This window comes from Oreochromis niloticus, linkage group LG10, assembly GCF_001858045.2.
Source record: "Oreochromis niloticus isolate F11D_XX linkage group LG10, O_niloticus_UMD_NMBU, whole genome shotgun sequence".
Lineage (NCBI taxonomy): Eukaryota > Metazoa > Chordata > Actinopteri > Cichliformes > Cichlidae > Oreochromis > Oreochromis niloticus.
The window spans coordinates 18,841,727-18,861,155 of NC_031975.2; the positions used below are offsets into that span (position 1 = coordinate 18,841,727).

Sequence of the window (19,429 nt, forward strand, 5' to 3'; positions counted from 1 at the left end):
ATTATTTTCCTACTGTTGTCATTGCTATTACCTATTGATGTCTCACGTAGCCACATGATGAGTTCATACACATGCAATTCGCACAATATCAGAATATGAAATATGCAAATATGTACAAGTACTTTTGTTTTATGATTTTGTGTTTTTTCTAGTTTGTCACTGCATTTTTCATCTTTTGTATTATCTGCACTCAAAATAAGAAACTCTTCATTACTATAGATAACCCATGCGTTTTAAATACATTTTGAGATGCCCTGTTATAAAATGAAAGAAAATACAGTAAACTGATATGTTCATTAATTTATTATAAAATGTCGAGAAACATTCTGAACAGATATAAATAAGTTACCAAGGGCATGAAGGAAATACTAATTCATTTCAATCACAGTACAAATCATTATTTTAACATTGTGCTGTAGTTCCACAGACATAACGAATGGGGATGAAGAGGGATGAATAAATACTGTACAGGTATACATTCACTCCTGAAGCACAGCTTCATATGTTGTGCATCACTTGAAAAAAAATGTATTAGACCACTTTTTTTCTTCTGAATTACAATATTTTTAAAAACTGTTTTCCTCTTTCTGGTGTGGCAGCAGAGTCCAGCGGCTAACGCTTAGCACGCCACGTTATGTTTGTTCACTCTGTTGGCAAAAAGAACAAAACAGTACAGATTGGATCAGTCAGTATACAGTGATTTGTAAATAGTGTGAATCCTTGCACAGGAACAGAATTAGCAAAAAAAATCAATAAAAATCAATACACTTACGTGCACTGACTCCAGTGGCTCCACGGCCCTCTGGTGAACTTGTCCTGAGCTCGCACACAGAAAACATACTTCTTGGTCTTAACGCCAACCTCGTATTTGGTTGTATCAGTGGTGATATTCTGCACAAAGAAGAGGCAACTTAATAAAGACAGAGAAACCTCGACTAAACTGGACATCAGCAAAAGATATGAATCTGGTGTATAGATGTGCGTGTATTAATTACAATTATTTGATTGTCACTGTTGCAGGGGATGTCCACTGTGCACCAGCTTGACCTCAAACTGTAGGCCAAAGAACGTGCAGGGCTTCTCCCAAGTATCAGGGTAGTCCCAGCTGAACACCTTCCCATCACTGATGTGCAGGTTAGGGAGTTTTGCCGGTCTCACTTTATTGAGTTGGGAGGGAGAGAAATGAGGTGGGCAAAGGTTAAAAAAAGAACGAGAGTGGAGAGAGGGAATCAATCACGGCACGATGACTAAGAAAGTTACTTTTCATACGCTAAAATACACAAAAACAAACTATAACTTACCGATTTCTCTCAGGTAGAAAGACTTTGTGTAGGCCTCCAAACGAGCATGGCTGCGTATGTAAACGGTGACGGAAATGCGATGTTGCTCCTCTTTGTATGGGCAGTGGGCATCCTGGCAGCGAACCCCTGATGCATCACCATCCAGCTCACAGGAGATATCTTCGGTAAAACTGGAATATATATATAAGTTGGATGTTAAAATACTATCTAGAGCACCTCCTCCACACCAGCACCCAACCAAAGTATGCTATGCATTGTTTTTGTCCTTACCGTTCGGCCTTTACCAAGACCACACTGGCATCAGATCTGAGCGCTGTTCTTTTCCAGGAGCAGTGAAAGGATCCTGTATAGTTTGGTGCCGAGCAGTGGATGTGACCTGGAGCAACAGAATTACTGTCAGTCCCCTCCCTCTCTTTTGTTTAATGTTCTTATGAACAGTGTAGCTTACACTTGTAGTTTCATAGCGCTTCTAGATCCCATCGAGTAAACACAAATAAATCACTCAGGGCATTGATATAATTGCTGTAAACGAGAAAAAAAGCTTTGTAGCTGCCTCTTCACTTCAACTTTAAGGTTTTGTTCCATCACAGGAAAACATTGCCTCATAGCACAAAGCTGCAGAAACATAATGTTTGAAATTTACAAAGCTGAAACCTTCTGGAGAAACATGAGCACTAACAATGTGATGATGAGCCTAATATAAAGCCTGCTCACTGTGTTGTTCTTTTCCCCATCTTTTCTATTAAAATTCCCTTGATACTCTACTAATGGTGATCCTTTGATCCAGTTTCTGTTTCCTGCTCTTGAACCCCACCCTTACACCCTTTCCCTACTTTTTTTCCTTATCCTAAATCCCTATCTGACCATCATCTCAGCTGTTCAGTCCCATCAATACCATTTCTTCTCCAGAGAAAGCCTGAGGCTAAATCCAGTCAAAGAAAATCTGCTCTCTGCCCTTTTCCCTTCATGAGTGCCTTCTTTGTTCTCCCTCCCCTACTTGTTTCACTTCTTTCTTTGTCTTTGCTCCTTTCCTTCTTCTTTTTTTTTTTTTTTTAACTTACCTCCTTCTCTGTTTTCCAATATGACTGTCCTGTTGTCTGGATTAAGCTGGATTAGGATCAGAGTGTGGTTCAGGTATCCTCCACTTGGACTGAGGTGGCAAGTGTAGTTTCCTCCTTTCATCTCCTCCACCAGGACCTGGACTTGGTTCCCCTGCAGAGGCGGATTGAGCTCCTGACCTGAGACACGGACATGTTCAGTGTTACAATGTGGTCATAAAAAGCCATAAAGACACAAAGGGGAAAGTTTGACGTCTGGATAAACAAAAGCTTGATGAGCTATAAAGCAAACAAACAAAAGAAAGTTCTTGTGACTTTGACTTTTTCTTTACATAAGTAAAATTAGTTGAATTAAAAGTTCCTTTACCATTTTTCTTCCAAAACACAGGCTCATTCTGAAAAGCTTCTCCGCAGGTCAAAGGAACGTGAACCATGCTACCCGTGAAAGAGGGCACCCTCAGGACCACAACTAGGTAAAACACAAAAACATAGATTTTACTGTTGGTGAAATAAAGACAAAAATGAAAACATGGAGGAATATTCAAAGACAAGAGGGAGATACCATTATCCATGAGTGTCTCAACATCGGCCTGCTGGGTGTCAGAGATGGCGCCACTCAGTATAGCCCACACAACCATGAGCAAAAATGTATGCATCTGTAACAAAAGAAAGGAAGTGATGGGACTCTTTTACATAAACAAATAAAAATATATTTGTTTAAATCTTGAAAAAAGTGAAATACTCAAGTACAAAATTAACCCTTTAAATCAAAACTGTGTTAACTAAAATAAAATAACAAAAAAAAAAAAAAATGTGAACTTGGAAAACTAATTAAAATAAAATGAAATTACAGAGGAAATATCCTTAGTTTTACTATCTGTTAGTTTAGTAAAAATAAATAAATAAACAAACATATCTTTCCTGATGAGTCTTGGACGTTTACAAGACTGCTTTCATAAAGTTCTGTTTTTATTCTCAAACAATAAAATCACAAAAATCCCACTTTGGAAACTAACTGGAAGCAAACTGAACTAAAAACAAATTCAAAATGAAATAAAAATAAAAACTAGAAGATATCAAATGAAACAGTATCAAAAAGAATAATCAGATAATTCCTCCTAAAACCTTTTTGACCCCTCAAAGGATGAGAAATAAAATTTGTGAATCACTTAAAGTACATTTTGAAAGAGTGTACAAGTATTTTCAATTATATAAGAAGTTTTAAACATACTGAAAGACACCTAAATTTTTTATTTTTACATTACCCAAAGTGAGCAGATTATTTCTCCTCCTGAATATCTGTGACAATCAGATGGAATATAATAGATCTTACCCTTGCAAAACTTGATCCAAAATTTCACACTGGAACCAGATGTAGTAAGCAGTGTTTGTCTGTGTAACTGCAGCAGCTGCAGCTGCATTTATGTGTCAGGCTGAGAAATCCCCACTCAAAACAGGAACTCTTTAATACCTGAACAGTGATGACGATGACAATGGACCACACTGCACATGAAAGGAAATTTAATGAAAGATCAAAATAAATGGATTAATGAGATTAAATCACCACTTTCCACCCGGCTCTCCTCTTTTCTTAAGCTTGATTAACTCAGCTGTGTTGGAGACAACAATTCATTCGGTACAAAAGTCCAAGTTGTAAATTGATGTATGATTGTGCGATCACACTAACCACTTTGGGGGGGAAGTAAGGCCAACCAATGATACAGAAACTTCTGGAAAACAGAACTGCAACCCCTAAAATGTTTAAACACGATTATGCGCCACTGAAAGCGGAGCAGGTAATCTAGAAAGCCGTCATGGGACTTCTAAAGAAGAACAAGAAAAAGGACGCTTCCACAGAATGCGTCAAGAGAACAGAATCATCAGGGACGAAATAAAGGAGAAAACCCAGATTATAAACAAAACAAAAAACAAAACAGGATTATCTGAATAAGTTTTGTAAACGCAATGACCAAATGGAAAAATCACTGTTGCATTTTCTTTTTTTTAACATACACATCTGGGAAGTTACCTGTAAAGAGCGTTTTCTTTCCAAAACAACCACTAACATTTAAGCATGCATGTGTGGTTGCATCTGTAATTACAACTCGTAGACCCTTTCCTATAAATACACATAGGTATAGGGGTTTCTTTTGATTAACCTTTGTTTATTTAAAAAAAAAAAAATGGCAACAGATGACTCAAGGGGAGTGTGTTTTATGCTGTTTTGAAAGGAAATGCAATTTCCTTGCTTGGACCCTCACTTCAATTAAGTAAAAGGTTTTTCCCCCCCAGTATCCTATTTCGTATTCTTATGAGGACTGAAAATGTCATATCATGTTAACCTTATACCACATCCACTTCCCTGTGTGTGTGTGTGCACGGTGTGATCTTTCTCAATATTATACAAGTGGCTTAACAACTCTTTAACTTCCTTTGTATTTATTTTGCATTCCTTCCTCATAGCAGCTGAATGATAGACGGTATGTCATTGTCAAGGTGGGAATGCCGCACTTCTTTCAAAGGCAAATCCAATTAATCAATGCTTGCGTAATTAAGGTTTTTCAAGAAAACTTCCAGTTTCTGCCAGGACTGAATGAATGGGCTTAAACAATGATGCTGAAATTATGGAGAAAAGAGACTACAGAAAAAGGGAAAACTTGTTAAGAGTGCTGTATTATTCCTGTAAGAGAGATTAGACAGATAAAACAGATTCGATTATCATGGATATATCAGTGTCAGTTCCTGAAATTATAATTAGATCTTTTGGGGAATCCTACATTTTAGTTTTTTAAAGATTGATAAGACTCATTACTGAATTGTAATTACACAACAAAGGACAGAAACAGTCCCTCTTTATCTTTAAATTCGGGTGTTTTCAGTCCAGCAGAGCATAGACTGCCACATTTGTAACAATTTGTGAAATTGTTTCCCTCAATCAGCTGGTATTATTGCAAAGTGGAAACATTTAGGAAGCACAGCAACTTAGCCACAAAGTGGTTGACCACGTGAAGTTAGAGCGTGAGGGGGATGTCGCTGAGGCACATGGTGTGTAAGAGTCAGTAGTGCTCTGCTGTTATATTTGTAGATATGACTCGGCATCTTCAAAGTTCCAAAAACTCCCGTGGCATTAACATCAGCACAAAAACAGTGCTCTGGGAGCTTATATTACATTATTATGGTGTTGTGACTGAAACCAGGAGGTGATTATTTTAGCCTGACATTTATAATGGAAATGGCTGCAGTACCTGTCCAAAGACCCAAACAAATTAGACAAGCCAAATGTTTTTTTGGTTTTGACATTTTAAAACAATTCTGGGGGTTTTGTTCAAATTAAAACAGATGCAAAATGTTACACTTATAGGAGGTGATGATGTGTAAATTCAGTACACAGGTTTAAAAATGGTATTGAGGATGTCACACAGCACAGTTTACCCAAGTAAAAAGAAAGAAAGTTAATTTTAGCCCTTTTAGCCACAAAATACGGGAGAAATTTTTTTTTCCTATTTGAAACTTAAAAATGATGATGTGCATGGGAATACACAATATTATGCAATCTACAAACAATGACATTGTGAGACCAGTTGATGTGTAATATTTGTAATGTATTAAGCAAAAAAAAAAAAAATGAATGAGGAAATCACCTTAATTAAAACGCAAGAAGTGGAAAAACTAAGCAAGTCATAAACTAGAATTAAAAGCCAATCCCAGAGTTGTTGCAACTGTAAGTATTGTGACATATTAATCCAGTATGTCCCAAGTCTTCATGGAAATATGAAAACGTGAAAGAAAGACTGAGGAAAACAAACGATGACCAGTTTTCATTAAAAACATTCTGTCTTTAATCAAAATATGCAACTGTGTTTCTGATGTCCATCCTTTTCGCCACATGAATGAGTGGTGGTTGTGTCCTGATCATATATGAACATCCGCGCACGCACACACACTTATTCACACGCACGCTCACGCACAGGCTGACTACTTATAACATGATTAATCTGATTGTTCAGTGAAGCAGAGTGAAATAAAGAATATGATCCAGCAGCAGCAGCAGCTTGGTAAACATCCAGTCATGGTCTCTGAGTGCAGCCTCAAGAGGGAGAACACATCTGCTTTCTAACCAACTACACCAAACTTCCTTTATGGCTGTTTGTATACTGACTTTATCCCCTGACGCAAGCAATCTTGACTTTACTTTCATGTATTTAAATGAAGAATTTCTGAATAACTCTCAGTACTGTTAAGTGTCTTTTTGAAATGTCTGAATTGAAAACATATGCTGTGAAAGTACAAGTGTAACCCTGTTGCCTTATACGAAGAATTCTCTGTGCTGAACCAGCTTTGCCAAAGAGCAGAACTTGAATGGAAACTGAAACACAGAAACATTCAAATATCAGTGTTGCTAAGAAAACCCATTTTAGCCATCTGACAAAGTTCTCTTTTTGCTGTTTGGTTTCCATAGGAACAGTTAAAAAGACTTCAAAAAAGGTCAAAATTTCAATGTGTAAAAACCAAAAGGATGAGTCTTTTCTCAATCCAAGAGTCCTTATGCTCCAGCAGATGGCTAATATCAGCCCAAACAAAGTTCTCAGCAAAAAGATGTCTGAGAAGAGAAGAGAAGAGAAGAGAAGAGAAGAGAAGAGAAGAGAAGAGAAGAGAAGAAGAGAAGAGAAGAGAAGAGAAGAGAAGAGAAGAGAAATCAGCTTCTTTTCTGTCCCTTGTTATCCTCCAACTTTTATACTGTCACATGACTGGTATGCCCCGCTCCAGGCTGCCAGTTTGGGAGCATCAATCCTCCTCCTGCGTGGGCTCTTGTGGCAGTGCGGCTACTTCTTCTGCCGCCACTGGCCCTGATGTTTCTGGCGTAGTTTCAGGCTCTGGTGGTGGTCGCTGGCTGAGGATGACCTGCACTACATAGTCTCTTGAGATGTTGAGTTGGTCCAAGCGCAGTCTGTCTGTCAGTGGCCGCCCTGAGAAAAACCAGCGTTGCGTTGGGGCAGGCACGCCCTCCTGACTTTGCAGACGCCGCTTCATTATGCCTACTGTGTCCGTGGAACGGACTGCCAGCCGGAGGTCGCGACCCGTGGAGAGGCGGAGCCGAAGCTGGCATTCCCCTCCTGTGCCAGGATCACCGGCGCTGCCCAAAGACGGGTCGGCGGTTCCGGAGTCAGGATCTGAACCGTCGGGCTCATCGGAGCGTTCCTCAATCATGTTGACGGGGGGAGAGAGGCAGTAGACAGGCAGCTGGTATCGATTCCCCAATTCATCGTAACATTCGGTCAGAGCTCCTGGAAGAATGGAGAATAAAACTAATTAATTCAGTGTATTCAAAAAAATATCTAAATATTAATTTGGTTAATAAATCAAATGAAAGCTACAGATTATGGCTTGCAGGAGTTGCCACTGTCAATAAATCACATTACAATATAAACAGAAGTGTAAGAGCCTGGTAAATGATTAACTGGGAGCTTCCAATGCAGAGCCATAAAAAACTAAAGTGAACAAAAGGGTTATTTCTAATTTTTCCTTTTCCTAACTCTTCATGGACTACTTGTCTAAACAAAAAAGTTATATAAAATATATAGGTAGATATATATACACACCTTGCTGTGCATGAGATGGAATACTTTCTGTTTAAAGAAATCTATTAGTCATTTTTAATAAAGTGAAGGTCAAAACATATTTTTCCCATTCAACAAAGCCAAAACCTAAACTATGCTTCATAATGCCCTGGATTGATATGAAATGGAGAAATGAGAGTCATACAAAAAGAAAAAAGATTGTAGGGGGACAGACTGTGGAAGCAGGAGAAAAGGGAAAGTTTCATCTTGGACTAAAACATAAAGAAACATTATGTCATTTCTGTGATTCAGACTGACAATAAAGAGTTGGTGGACAGAAAGTGGGAATTACAGCATACTGAAGAGGTTGTGTCCACGAGTAAAAATGTAAGCCATTCTGTCCACGAGGGGGATCCCTGAGGGTCCTTAAGGGGATTCCTGACAGATACATACCCTGCAAAATAATTAAATGTAACTACTTTTCATACCAAAAATCTAAAAGGTCATATTTATTGTGGGTTAACAAAAACAGAAGAGTTGATGATGACATCCAAAAAGATGAAAAACTCTCCCCACAAAAGTGAGAAGACCGCCTGACCACCGTTTCTTCTAAATGACATTCTAAAAGAAGGTCACCTTGCTGCTGTTGCGGTGTTTTATGACTTAAACCGAAGCACGATCCACCCGAGAGTAGCAGTGAGTTTTCCTGTAACCAAGACCGAGATGAGTTAGCAGAAGCCCAGAGAAGTTCTCGCTACTCTCTAGATGACGACAACTTTGGCCTCGGTGAGGACATGAAAGTAACTCTTGCTTTCAAGAAAAGTGAAGGATTCATGTAAATGTGAATAAGGTGGCAAAAAGACTGGTTTCTGGCACATGTAGCCCACTGCGTAGCAGCAAACCACAAAAAGAAAGTGCAGCAATTATTTCAACCACAACCACACTATTATATATTGTGCAGGAGTCTACATAAAATAATTGGAGAGCATGTTTAAATATTTTATAGCTCTCTGCTTTTATCAGGTACATAAAATAAATATAAATTTGTGCAAATAAATCTACAGTTGAGCTGTCCTACCTCCAATATTTCAGCACACCAACTAAACAGTTGTTTATTTAGGCTCTGATGAATTTACTTTTATGTGGGATAACAGAGAGGGCACAATATGAAGAAGTAGTGATAGCCAGCATCACAAAAGGCTAAGATAAATATTAGTTTTAACATGGATCAATGAAAATGTATAAACATGATCTGGAAAGGATCTCCATTTGATTTTTTTCCTTCAACAGCTATTTATTTTTCAGCTGCAGAATACTAATGTATTCCAGATGGTACTGATGCTTTTGGTTGTGGCATTTCATTAACACAAACAAACAAACAAAATTCCACCTACAAGGTGGAATTAGCCTTGTACCAAATTTTAGAGAAACATGAAAGAAACATGTTGTTGAAGTGCTTGCTGTGCTGCATATCCCCCAAACACGTTTTGAATTTTAAAGGATGAAAATATAAGTGATGTGAATCTGTAAATCTTTCCATCCTCACGAGGATATTCAAAGCTGCGTGGGAATTTGCCCAACCAGTCTACATGCATTTTATGGACTTTGAGAAATCAAGTGACAGCATCCCTCGGGATGTTGTTTGAGGGGTGCTTTGGGAGTATGTGGTATTAGCCTATTATTATGGGCTATTCGGCCTGCCAAGTGTGCTAAGAGCTTGGTTTGTGTTACCCACGGTAAATCAGACTGGATCCTGAGCTGGACTCTACCAAGGTTGCCCTTTGTTAAAGAGTCTATTCATAACTTTCATTGACAAAATTTCCTGGCACAGCCAAGGGGTGAAGGGTTTTGAGATTAGTGGTATCAGGATCTGCTGTTTTAGATGATGTGGCAATATTGGCTTCACTGAATGATGACCTCCAACTTTCACTCTTGTAAGAAGTGTGTGAAGTGGACAGGATGAGAATCTACATGGCCGGACTCAGCTGGAAGACTTAGGTATCACAGAGTGAGCAGAGAGTAGACTGGGAGACTAACAGATGGATTCAGGTGGTACTGGTAGTGATGCAGATAGAATAGAATAGAATAGAATAGAATAGCATAGAATAGAATAGCATAGAATAGAATAGAATAGAATGCCTTTATTGTCACTATAGTTGTACAATGAGATACAGAATGCTGTACTGCTATACTGGCCTGCCATAGTGACCATACCTTCATTTATTGTCACAAGCTGTGCCCAAAAGAATAAGATTGTGGATACAAGTTTGAGGAATTAGGTTCCTCTGAACTGTGGCTTGTCTCCCTATAGATGAGGAGCTTGGCCATTCAGGAGGAGATAAGAGAAGAGCCTCTACTCATCCACAACATGAGCCAGATGAGGTTGTTTGGGAATCTGACAAGATTGTCTCATGGACGCCTCCTAGGTGAGGTGTTTTTGCTCCTGATGGAGACCCAGGATATGTTGGAGAGATGTTGTTTCTGGGCTGGCTTTGTAACAACTCAGTGTCCCTATAAGTGCTTAAAGAGTTGGCTGGAGAGCCTCTGGGCACCTTGCACCTCATGCTCCTGTTACCCCAAGACAGATAAGCAGCACAAAATGGATGGATAGATAGATGGATGGATGGATGGTTGGCTAATGACAGCAAATGGCTCCAGAAAAGATGCTCTATAATTTCATTATGCTTTCATAATGACAAAGACTCTTGAATCTCATTTCAGGGTTCACAGAGCAACTTTCAATGACCACAAAAATTGTCTTCAGCCTTTTTTTCTTAAAAACCAAAAAAAAAACCCAAAAAACAAAAACAGTGAAAGGAGAACCCATCAGACGATGCATCTCTAATAAAAGTCTCCATTATGAATTGAGTGGGGATTTGGAAAAACTAATCCATTTCCTGAATGGCACCAACAAAGTCTCAGCTAGTAATGGCAATACAATTTTAAAAGAGTTTTGAGGATCACTGTTTGGTCCCATAGTGAGCAAACATTTTCTTTTTACCATGCTGGCGCAGACTGAAATGTAAACAGCTACTGAAAAGACAGCCATAAAGTGAATCCTACAGATTACAGTGATTGTTTTATTCTGGTGTCACAAAAATACCCTGGTTTTTCTTTAGCCACATCAACACTTGTGTGTAAAACTAATGATGGCTTCGTCAGCCTCAGCTGTACTCTGAATTTCTTAATATTTAACTTGCTAAGAGTGATAACTAGGATGTTGGACATAATAAAATTGCTTTAAATTTGTGAATGTGTTGTTTCTTTCTCATGCGTTTCCTTTGCTGCAGACCTAGAATGGTGGCCTGATGTTCAAGATAAGCCCTTTCTCATCAAACAAAACAACTTCAATTTGTTTCTTAAAACCTATTAAACAGACTTCACAGCCAAACACACATAGCCAAATGATTTAAGCAAACTTGCCTTTATTCTGCTGCTGTAACACAGTCATTTCCCTTGTGGGACCAGTTAAGAATACATCCATCTTTCCCTCTATCCCAATTGTACAATATGTGATCTATTAAATGTGATGAAAACATTTAGGAATGTCAGTTCTGATTCCTGCATGCTGCTCAGTTTAAGGGTAAAGCAGTACTGGAAGACCAAAAGTGTCCTGGTGAACAAGGGCAGAATGGTGACAGAAATCTGAAATCAATGCTTTGCATGACTGAATGAGAAAATGTAAATGTGTGAGTGGTGAAAATATTTAAGTGTTGTGTCTACTCTCTGCACTGCACTGCTGGTTGAGTGAAACAATGATGTCAGGTCTAGAGAATCCACAGCTGCAGCCCAGCAGGGCCTGATATGACCTAGCCAAACTACTGAGAGGAATAAAGTAGGAAAAAGCAGGAACCATGTTCACGTAAAGCCTCTCACTCGTATTGGCTGTTCTCATTCAGGTGTCAAGTCGCCTATACACTGATAAATCTAATCTCCAAAAGACAAATTATATTCACTGACTCCAAATGTCACATGCCCAACATTTTGGGCATGTGATATTATAGGATCAAGTTAATAAGGCCCCAGTTACCTAAGGCCGAGAGGTAGGTCAGTGACCACTTAGCAACCACTGGTCGCTAGGGAAAAATTCGAAAAATGTCCCAGACCAGCTGGCAAAAACCTCATTGCGACTGCTTTGGTCCCTTCCTATGGTCTCCAAACAGTAGTGAAACTGTGAGAAGAAACCAGAAATGGGAGAGCATCCGTCTTCACAGTAAAAGCTCTGCCTCTTCGCTGCAGCAAACACATTTCTTTGAAGCCATATCCTTCTTTTCCAGTCAGTGTTTCACTACTGCTTGACTGTGTTTGCAGCCAAGTTGGTGTTTTCCACAGAAACTTCAGGTAACTGTGCCAATCTGCTAGTGACCAAAGCAATCACCAGAATGTTTTTGGTGCAGCACCCTCTTTGCAACCAATTTCACCAAGCAACTGGCACAATGGGCTTTAATCCATCATGGATTGGCCTCACCAGAGACCCAGAACTCTGAACATTATTAACAGTGTGGGATCATGTTGACATAGAACAGACCAAAAGGGAGCAAACATCTAAAGAAGGGCGTTTAATGTCCTTCAAGAAACTATTCCTGACGACTACTTAAAGAAATTACAAGAAAGCTTGCTTGTTAGAGTTCAGGCTATGCTTAAAAATAATATTCCCTTTCAAGCTTGGTAGAATTATACAAAATCTGTTTTTGCCTTATGCCTGTATTTCTCTGTATGTTTGCATGTTTCAACAACTCTGCATCTATTTCCCATTTTTCAAGTAAAATATGAAGAAATGAGGGATACTGCACAGAACTGTATTGTTTTTCTGAAGTTTGATGAATTGGGAACAATAAAGAATGACACGTCCACGTGTAGAGAGCCTACTGCAGCAGCTTATTATAACGGCTTGGATTTGGGCTTCCTGAATTTGAGCCACATATATTTTATAGATTTGTTCTAAGAGAACGCTCTTGTGTTTTGAACTCTTTGGCATACTTAGGGGACTTATTACTTCCTCCTTTCAGCAGAGCAAGAACATGCCCCTTATTTATTATTTATGGGTTACTTCTGCAGCACTTCCTCGCAGCTAAAGCCTAAACTCTAAAATGTGGTCACTGAAAATCACTAAGAGGTTCTTTTATAGCAGGCTGAATTATATTGATGCTTTATAATCGCTCTATTTAGTTCCATGTTCACTAAAATGTCAATTGTAGTCTGTGACTTTAACAGACACTCACATAAACAAAATGCTTCAGTAATATGTGGCAAAGTTTGCTTCCTGTTTATGAAACTCATCAGAGGGCAATCTAAAGACACTTCCTGGGGAAGCAGCCTCCCTTTGCTTCTCTGTTCTATGTAAATTTAACCTCTTTACATTGAAGAGCTACTATTTTGTAGCTGTGTGTGGTAGTGAATGCTGACAGGTGGCACGAAGTAAAAGCTCTGTATCGTGAGTATTTGCAGGGGAGATTTTGACTTTGACATTTCAGTGTCCCAGTACAGCTAGTTTTCAGAAAGTAAAACTAAATCTATGACTTGTCAACTAGATCCATCACTGTGGAAATGTGTGTTACCATGTGGCAGTGTGATGCTGGCTCCGTCAAGGATCGCCTGAGCCAGCAGGTGGTCATTGCTCTCAAAGGCGCTGGCCGCAGCCCGCAGCGCATCCCAGATCTCCTTCCGGCCTTCGAAAGCTGGCGCCGTATCCCAGAACTCATCTCTTTTGCTGCGCAGCTGGCCTTCAGTCATCGGGTAGTCGCTTTTCCATTTAGGCCGCTCTCTCTTCAGGGGCTGGTTACGCCCTAGAGCCACTGGGAGCGGCAAAGAGAGGGAGAGGAAAGGGGGGATTTAGAGAGAAAATGCAACTAATAAAAACAGGAAGACTGACGCAGGCTGAAAATTGAGGAACCAAACAGAAATATTGAAAAAGACTTTCATAAAAGTGAGGGAGGGAAAGAGGAATCAAAGGTGTGAACCCAAATGGGAATAAATGGAGGAAGCAACAAAGAGAAGAAGGAGTAAAGGGGAAATACCAAGAAAAAGAAAGAATAAAAACAAAAGCAATTTGGATGTAGGGAAGAGAAAGTAGACAGATGTGGAATGCAAGATGAGAAAAGATGGGAAATCCACATAAGATAAAAATGAGAAGTAGAGATTATGAGTAAGGAGGAAGCAGGCATAACAAAAGTTAGGATTCACTGGAAACAAAACAAGAATTTCAGCTTTGCTCATAAACACAAGTCCGATTCAATTGTCAATTAAAAATGGGCCTACAGTGTAATATAAGGTCTAAATGAAGCATTTAGACAAACTGAAGCTAAAAATGTATTGGTACTAAACCCAATTAAATGATTAGCATCTAACAGCTCTCTGGCTGCAGCGTGAAGGCAGGTGAATAATACCATCTGGATCACCGCCAAAGGGGCCGACACACAGGACAGCGTGTATGTTTGAAAACACAACACAGACACGGAGGTGCGAGCAAGCTGATGGATCAAGGTGTTGAGTTACACCTGCTGGTATACACGTACCCTGATGATCATATGGCACAGTCGAATAACACCAACCTTCAACTGACTTTAGTAAGACAAGCCTCTAGCCGTGTTACTTTTAATACTTGCTTGAACTTGCTGAAAAGACTCTTCCCGTTTGAAATGGCTCATTAGACAGGTTACAGTACACAGCGTTTAGTAGGTTAAGGGGGACCTAGTTGGACAGGTTTAGCCTTTGATATTTCAGGGAGGAGGAAAACAATGCGGTAGAAGTACAGTAAACAGATAGCAACACAGATAAACATACATTAAAGTTCCTCTCCTGGTGCTGACCTTCAACTCTTCTCAAATACTGAAAACCACTTCCCAGTGCCAATGACATCCATACATAGGTGTTCAACTAGAAAATCATTCCGAAGAATAATGAACTGCACAAGGTTTAATACATGTTGATGTATCATAATTGAAATGTATTTTATGGATTGAGCTCAACAGCGTTAGAAACTGTGCCTCAAATTAACTTTTTGACTCACCAGCCAAGAAAACTGGAATACACTAAAAACAAACAGAAAAATCCACCAGCAAAGTGACAGAGCTTTATGCTGAATAAAACTTAAAAGAAGAGCCCAGAGCAAAACTGAAGCCAAATTCTTGAGAATCGATAAACGGTGAGTCAGTTTAAGCCCGATTTCAATAATATCACACATCAAAATTTGCAAATTAATTAACTTACTAATCAATCCTGGATGCTTAACCATTTAATCAACTTAACCCTCTTAAACTGTAGGCTCTTTATCTCAATTATCCACTTCTTCACACGGCCCATAAAGTGCTAATCTTCTGCTCATTGGCTAGTGTTAATGATTACTTACATGGTAAAGGACAGAAGAAAAAAAATGTCAGGGAGGGAATCAATCAGACAGCAACTGTGTGACGCGTGCTTTATAGTACTACGTTTGTGACCGTTTACCTACGTAGAAGTTATGCAAAGGGGTACACAACCAACACAACAGTACTCCCCCTTCAGTCTTCCAATGACCCAACAGCACATAGATTGGTGTGGAAGATGCTATGAATAGATTAGTTGAAAAGTGAACACTTCTTGTTAATTTTAACATTTAACTTAACTGATCTTTGCTGATCTGTACTGAGAACAGTACAAGAAAGGGCTTTTTGTGACACTGGCCTGTGACGACAGTACACAGCTACATGTAAGTGACGATCTGGAAAGGTGTCTTTAGGCTCTGCGTAATGCGTGATTTAGACTTCTGCGGGAATTCTATGTAGTAACTGGAAACTCCTTTAAACCCTACGCTTCAACCTTCCACGCCATTCAAGTTGCTGTGGGCTGTGATGGGTTGTGTGGAAGGTTATGGTGTATGGTTAAAAGGAGTTTCCAGTTATGTCGTAAGTTACCACATAGATTTCCCACAGAAGTCTAAATCACGCATTAGTTTAACCATGAGCGTGTGTTTATCAAACTCAGAACGCATGTAAATTACAAGGGAAAAAAAAAAGCAACCCACAATTATTTTGGTAGCACAGTGGTACAGCAGTTGACGCCGTTGCCTCACAGCAGAAGTGCTCTGGGTTCAAATGCACTGGCCAACTTCACTTCTAGCTTCCTCAAACAATCCCAAAACATTCATGTTAGGTTAACTCGTGACTCTTAATTGCACATAGGTATCAATGTGAGCATGGATGGCTGTCTGTCAACTGTGATAGTCCTGGAATAGACTGGGAACTTGACCACTGGGTACGATTGATCCACATCTCCTGTGGCCCTGAGCTCGATAAGCGTTCGACATTTATTTGACAAACTGAAACTAACTACATTTGAAGGTTGTTCATTTTGGACCCTGATTAGAAAAGTTATGGTAAGGGGGTAGCATGAGCCTTCAGTGTGACAATGTCAAATGCTTATACCTGATTGCAAATATGGACAGATGGAGATCTGACAGCCTGACAAGTCATTCCTGCTTTAAGTTCACTGCCTGCCTGCCTGCTCATGCTTTGTTGGTGCATTGCAATGCAAATTCTCTGCAGTCAAGTCTACAGCGTTATAAAAAAAACAGGCATGGACATGCGCTCACAATCTGATGATGAAATTTATGTCACTTGGACCCGAGCAGACACAGAATATATAATCAACAATGTGTTTCTGTTCACCAACTCTAAGAAATTAGCTCCACTTCCTTATGCTCGTTAGATATGAATATTTATCCCAGCTCAGAAAGGGTGTACCGTTTCTGAAAGTAACCCAAGAAGACTGGGTTACTTTTATGTGTTACTTACGTTTATCTGATTTCTGGCTAATAGGTTAACAAAGAAAGATGTATGCAATTCCTGAGAAAATCTTTTCTTTTTTTGTTAAAAGTGGCTTAAGACTCTCTAAGAGCTTAAGTACTATATATTACAATAGTCAGGATTCTTCTTTGGCTCTAGCTATAATTTCTTAGAGGGGCGCCAGACCCAACACAGGTACAAAGCAGCTCCAAGGCGGAAATGCTCAACTATGAAGTTGAATTGCTTATTTTCTTCCTGATTTATCTTTAGAGGAAAATATAACTGCGCCAACTTTCATTGGACAGGCTCTTTAAACAATTTTATGTGATTATACAAAACATTAGCAAAAGTACCAAACAATCAGTAACATCAGGAACATAAAAGCATTTTAGTGCGTCATTTAGTTGTAATCATTTTCCAGCAGTGCATGCCTGAATTCCTGTGGATATGCTCTCATGTTATGAACTTGTCTGCATGACTCTCTCCATATGTCTTCATTAGCCTGCTTTCCACATCGTCTGTAAGCCAATAATTCACGTATATCTTTAAACAGTAACCTACTTGGGTGTCATTCAGTAAGGATTTATGTAGGCCGGTATGCACAACAATTTAACATAAAAATTTCTGCAATGTAAACCTGCCTACGAGATCTGATTTAGTGACAAATAAATGTGCCTATGTTGAACTGAACTGTGTCGTTCCTGCTTGCTTGTCTGCATCCGTTTAATGCTGCAGCGTCTCTTGATCCTCCACATTTTACAGATACCGCTGCTGTTTATACGCAACATCTAGTCAGGGAGGAAGCCTGAGGAACTGACAAAGACAGAAGCAGAGGCAACGAGGGAATGAATAAAGGAAACCAAGTTTTATCTCAGCATCTCTAAGTGTTCAGTCTCCACCCCGCCCCCCCATGACCAACTGTATTTACCGCTCTGTAATTAAAATAACTCACTGGCTGTGAGCAGAACTCATTTTCAGATCAGACAAACCAGGAAACAACACTAAGGAAGTTGTGTACAACCTCAAACGACAAGAAGGGCCTCTTCCCCCCCCCCCCCATATCTTTCTTTTTTTTTTTTTAAAGATTCACACCATTTAAACGCAATAATTCCCCTTAAACCCCACCCAGAGCTTTTATAGTTGACAAAGCACCCTTCTTTCACTGTGCACCCTACCCAAATCACCAATGTAAACTATCTAATAAAGGGAATATGTACTACAGCATGCATTCATACACAGTGTCGCACTCAATTTCTCACTGCTTGAGCTGTCATCCCTACTATGCTTTGCGACTGCATGCAACTCCATTTATTGCTCGGTAAATAAAACTAACCTTTACCTTGCAGTTTTGTCCGATATATAACTTTTTGCTCACACGATAAGTTTCGCTTTTAGTCATAAAGCTACAGTTTTGACACCTCCTCCACTCTTCCGACCACTTTTCAGGACACAGCATGACCCGACACCTCGTTCACAACGAAAACAATCAATAATAATAATAATAATAATAATAAATATATAAGATAAGATCAGCAGCTGCCATATGTGCACCCCTACTCGAGCTGTCAGTAACTTCAAGTTGTGCAGAGAGTCTGGGCATAATTCAAATCTGAAATCACACTGAATCACGCCTGAGCGCTCCCCTTGCATACCATTGCTGCCTGTGACCCATATTTGTTATGCAGAAAGCTAGCAAGCTAACTAGCTACGTTTTAGCCGGCTAGCTTAGTCAACACCAAAGAACAAAGGGAGGCAGCCTGGCACAGTCAATGTTTCCCACTTTGTAAAGTACAGAGCAGACGAGGCGTCGTTTGCCGTTTTAAGGCCAGGTGCATGGAGGGAGACACCCGGCAGGACTGCTGTCTGTCTTCGGCTCTGTCTGGCTCGGATATTAAAAGGAAGGGAAGAAGACCTCCAGTCAGGACAACATGCAGGGAGCCTGGAGGAAGCCCTTCATAAAAAAAAAAGGAAAAAAGAAATGCAAGCTTGTGGCCAATAAAAGACGTCGACAAGCCCCGCAAGTTACCTCCAGTGCCGTCCGAGTTCTCGTTTAAGCTGCCCGAAGAGTCGTGGTGGCTCCCGACACAGCCACCCATGGATGTTTCAGCAGAGCAGCCCGGGCTAGGTAGCTCACCCCCCGGCCCACAGCTACAGCTACATCCACTACCCCTCTCTCGTTTTTCTCTCTCTCTTCCCCCTTCCCCTCCTTTTCTCCCTTCCTCCCTCCTGTCCTCTCCTTCCTCCTCGTTTCCTCCCGTCTTTCCCTTTCTCCTCGCTTCCTCCTTCCCCTCCCCTCCTTCTCTCAGCATAGACTGAGCTCAGCAGGCATTATCTTCTTCGTGTTTTTCGGCGGCGCAAGAAGGTCTGAGAGAGGTTCACATCGGTGCAAGGTGACCGAGGTAGGAATGAAGGAGAGAAAGAGAGGGGCCGAAGGAGGAAGAGACATAGAGAGAGAACAAAGGAGAAGTGCACTGTGCAAAACAAAACAAAAGATAAAGATAATCTTTAGGGTATGAAATGTTTGCTTTGGACCTTCTGCTCTAGTGATGTTAATGCATTTTGACACATCTGATGTCATGTTCATGTTCATGTTTGCTGCACAGATGAAGACACATCAAAATGTTCACCCTCTATTATTATTATTTATTATGTTCTCATTCATTCAGCTGGCAGACTGTAGTAGCTGTGCTGCCTATTATGTTCTAATTTCCACTCTATTTAATTTTATTATTCAATTAATTTTTTAGTTT

The 19,429-nt window shown here is 39.9% G+C and overlaps 2 protein-coding genes across 2 annotated transcripts; both read right to left on the bottom strand.

The window, feature by feature from the left end:
• Nucleotides 1–288: 288 nt before the first annotated feature.
• il12bb (interleukin 12B, b) lies at nucleotides 289–6,040 on the bottom strand. The gene is given in 10 exon segments (XM_019364048.2): nucleotides 289–647; nucleotides 773–891; nucleotides 996–1,022; nucleotides 1,024–1,157; nucleotides 1,302–1,471; nucleotides 1,572–1,677; nucleotides 2,363–2,539; nucleotides 2,727–2,828; nucleotides 2,922–3,015; nucleotides 3,693–6,040. Coding segments are annotated over 9 exon segments (957 nt in total). The 5' UTR covers nucleotides 3,693–6,040; the 3' UTR covers nucleotides 289–619.
• Nucleotides 6,041–6,436: 396 nt separating this feature from the next.
• On the bottom strand, nucleotides 6,437–19,072 carry ubtd2 (ubiquitin domain containing 2). Its single transcript, XM_003447017.5, has 3 exons — nucleotides 18,706–19,072; nucleotides 13,476–13,712; nucleotides 6,437–7,644 (listed from the first exon to the last, which is right to left on the bottom strand). The coding sequence occupies exons 1-3, from the start codon at nucleotides 18,986–18,988 to the stop codon at nucleotides 7,145–7,147; spliced, it is 1,020 nt and encodes a 339-aa protein (XP_003447065.2). The 5' UTR covers nucleotides 18,989–19,072; the 3' UTR covers nucleotides 6,437–7,144.
• Between the last annotated feature and the right edge of the window lie 357 nt (nucleotides 19,073–19,429).

What these genes read in the sequence shown, in the direction of transcription:
- ubtd2 (XM_003447017.5), bottom strand. Translation starts at nt 18,988, where the DNA reads ATGCTGAGAGAAGGAGGGGAGGGGAAGGAGGAAGCGAGGAGAAAGGGA. An exon ending in GAACTCGGACGGCACTGGAG is followed by an intron (nt 13,713 to 18,705) that starts GTAACTTGCGGG and finishes TGCCGCTCCCAG; the next exon opens with TGGCTCTAGGGCGTAACCAG. An exon ending in CAGCATCACACTGCCACATG is followed by an intron (nt 7,645 to 13,475) that starts GTAACACACATT and finishes CCATTCTTCCAG; the next exon opens with GAGCTCTGACCGAATGTTAC.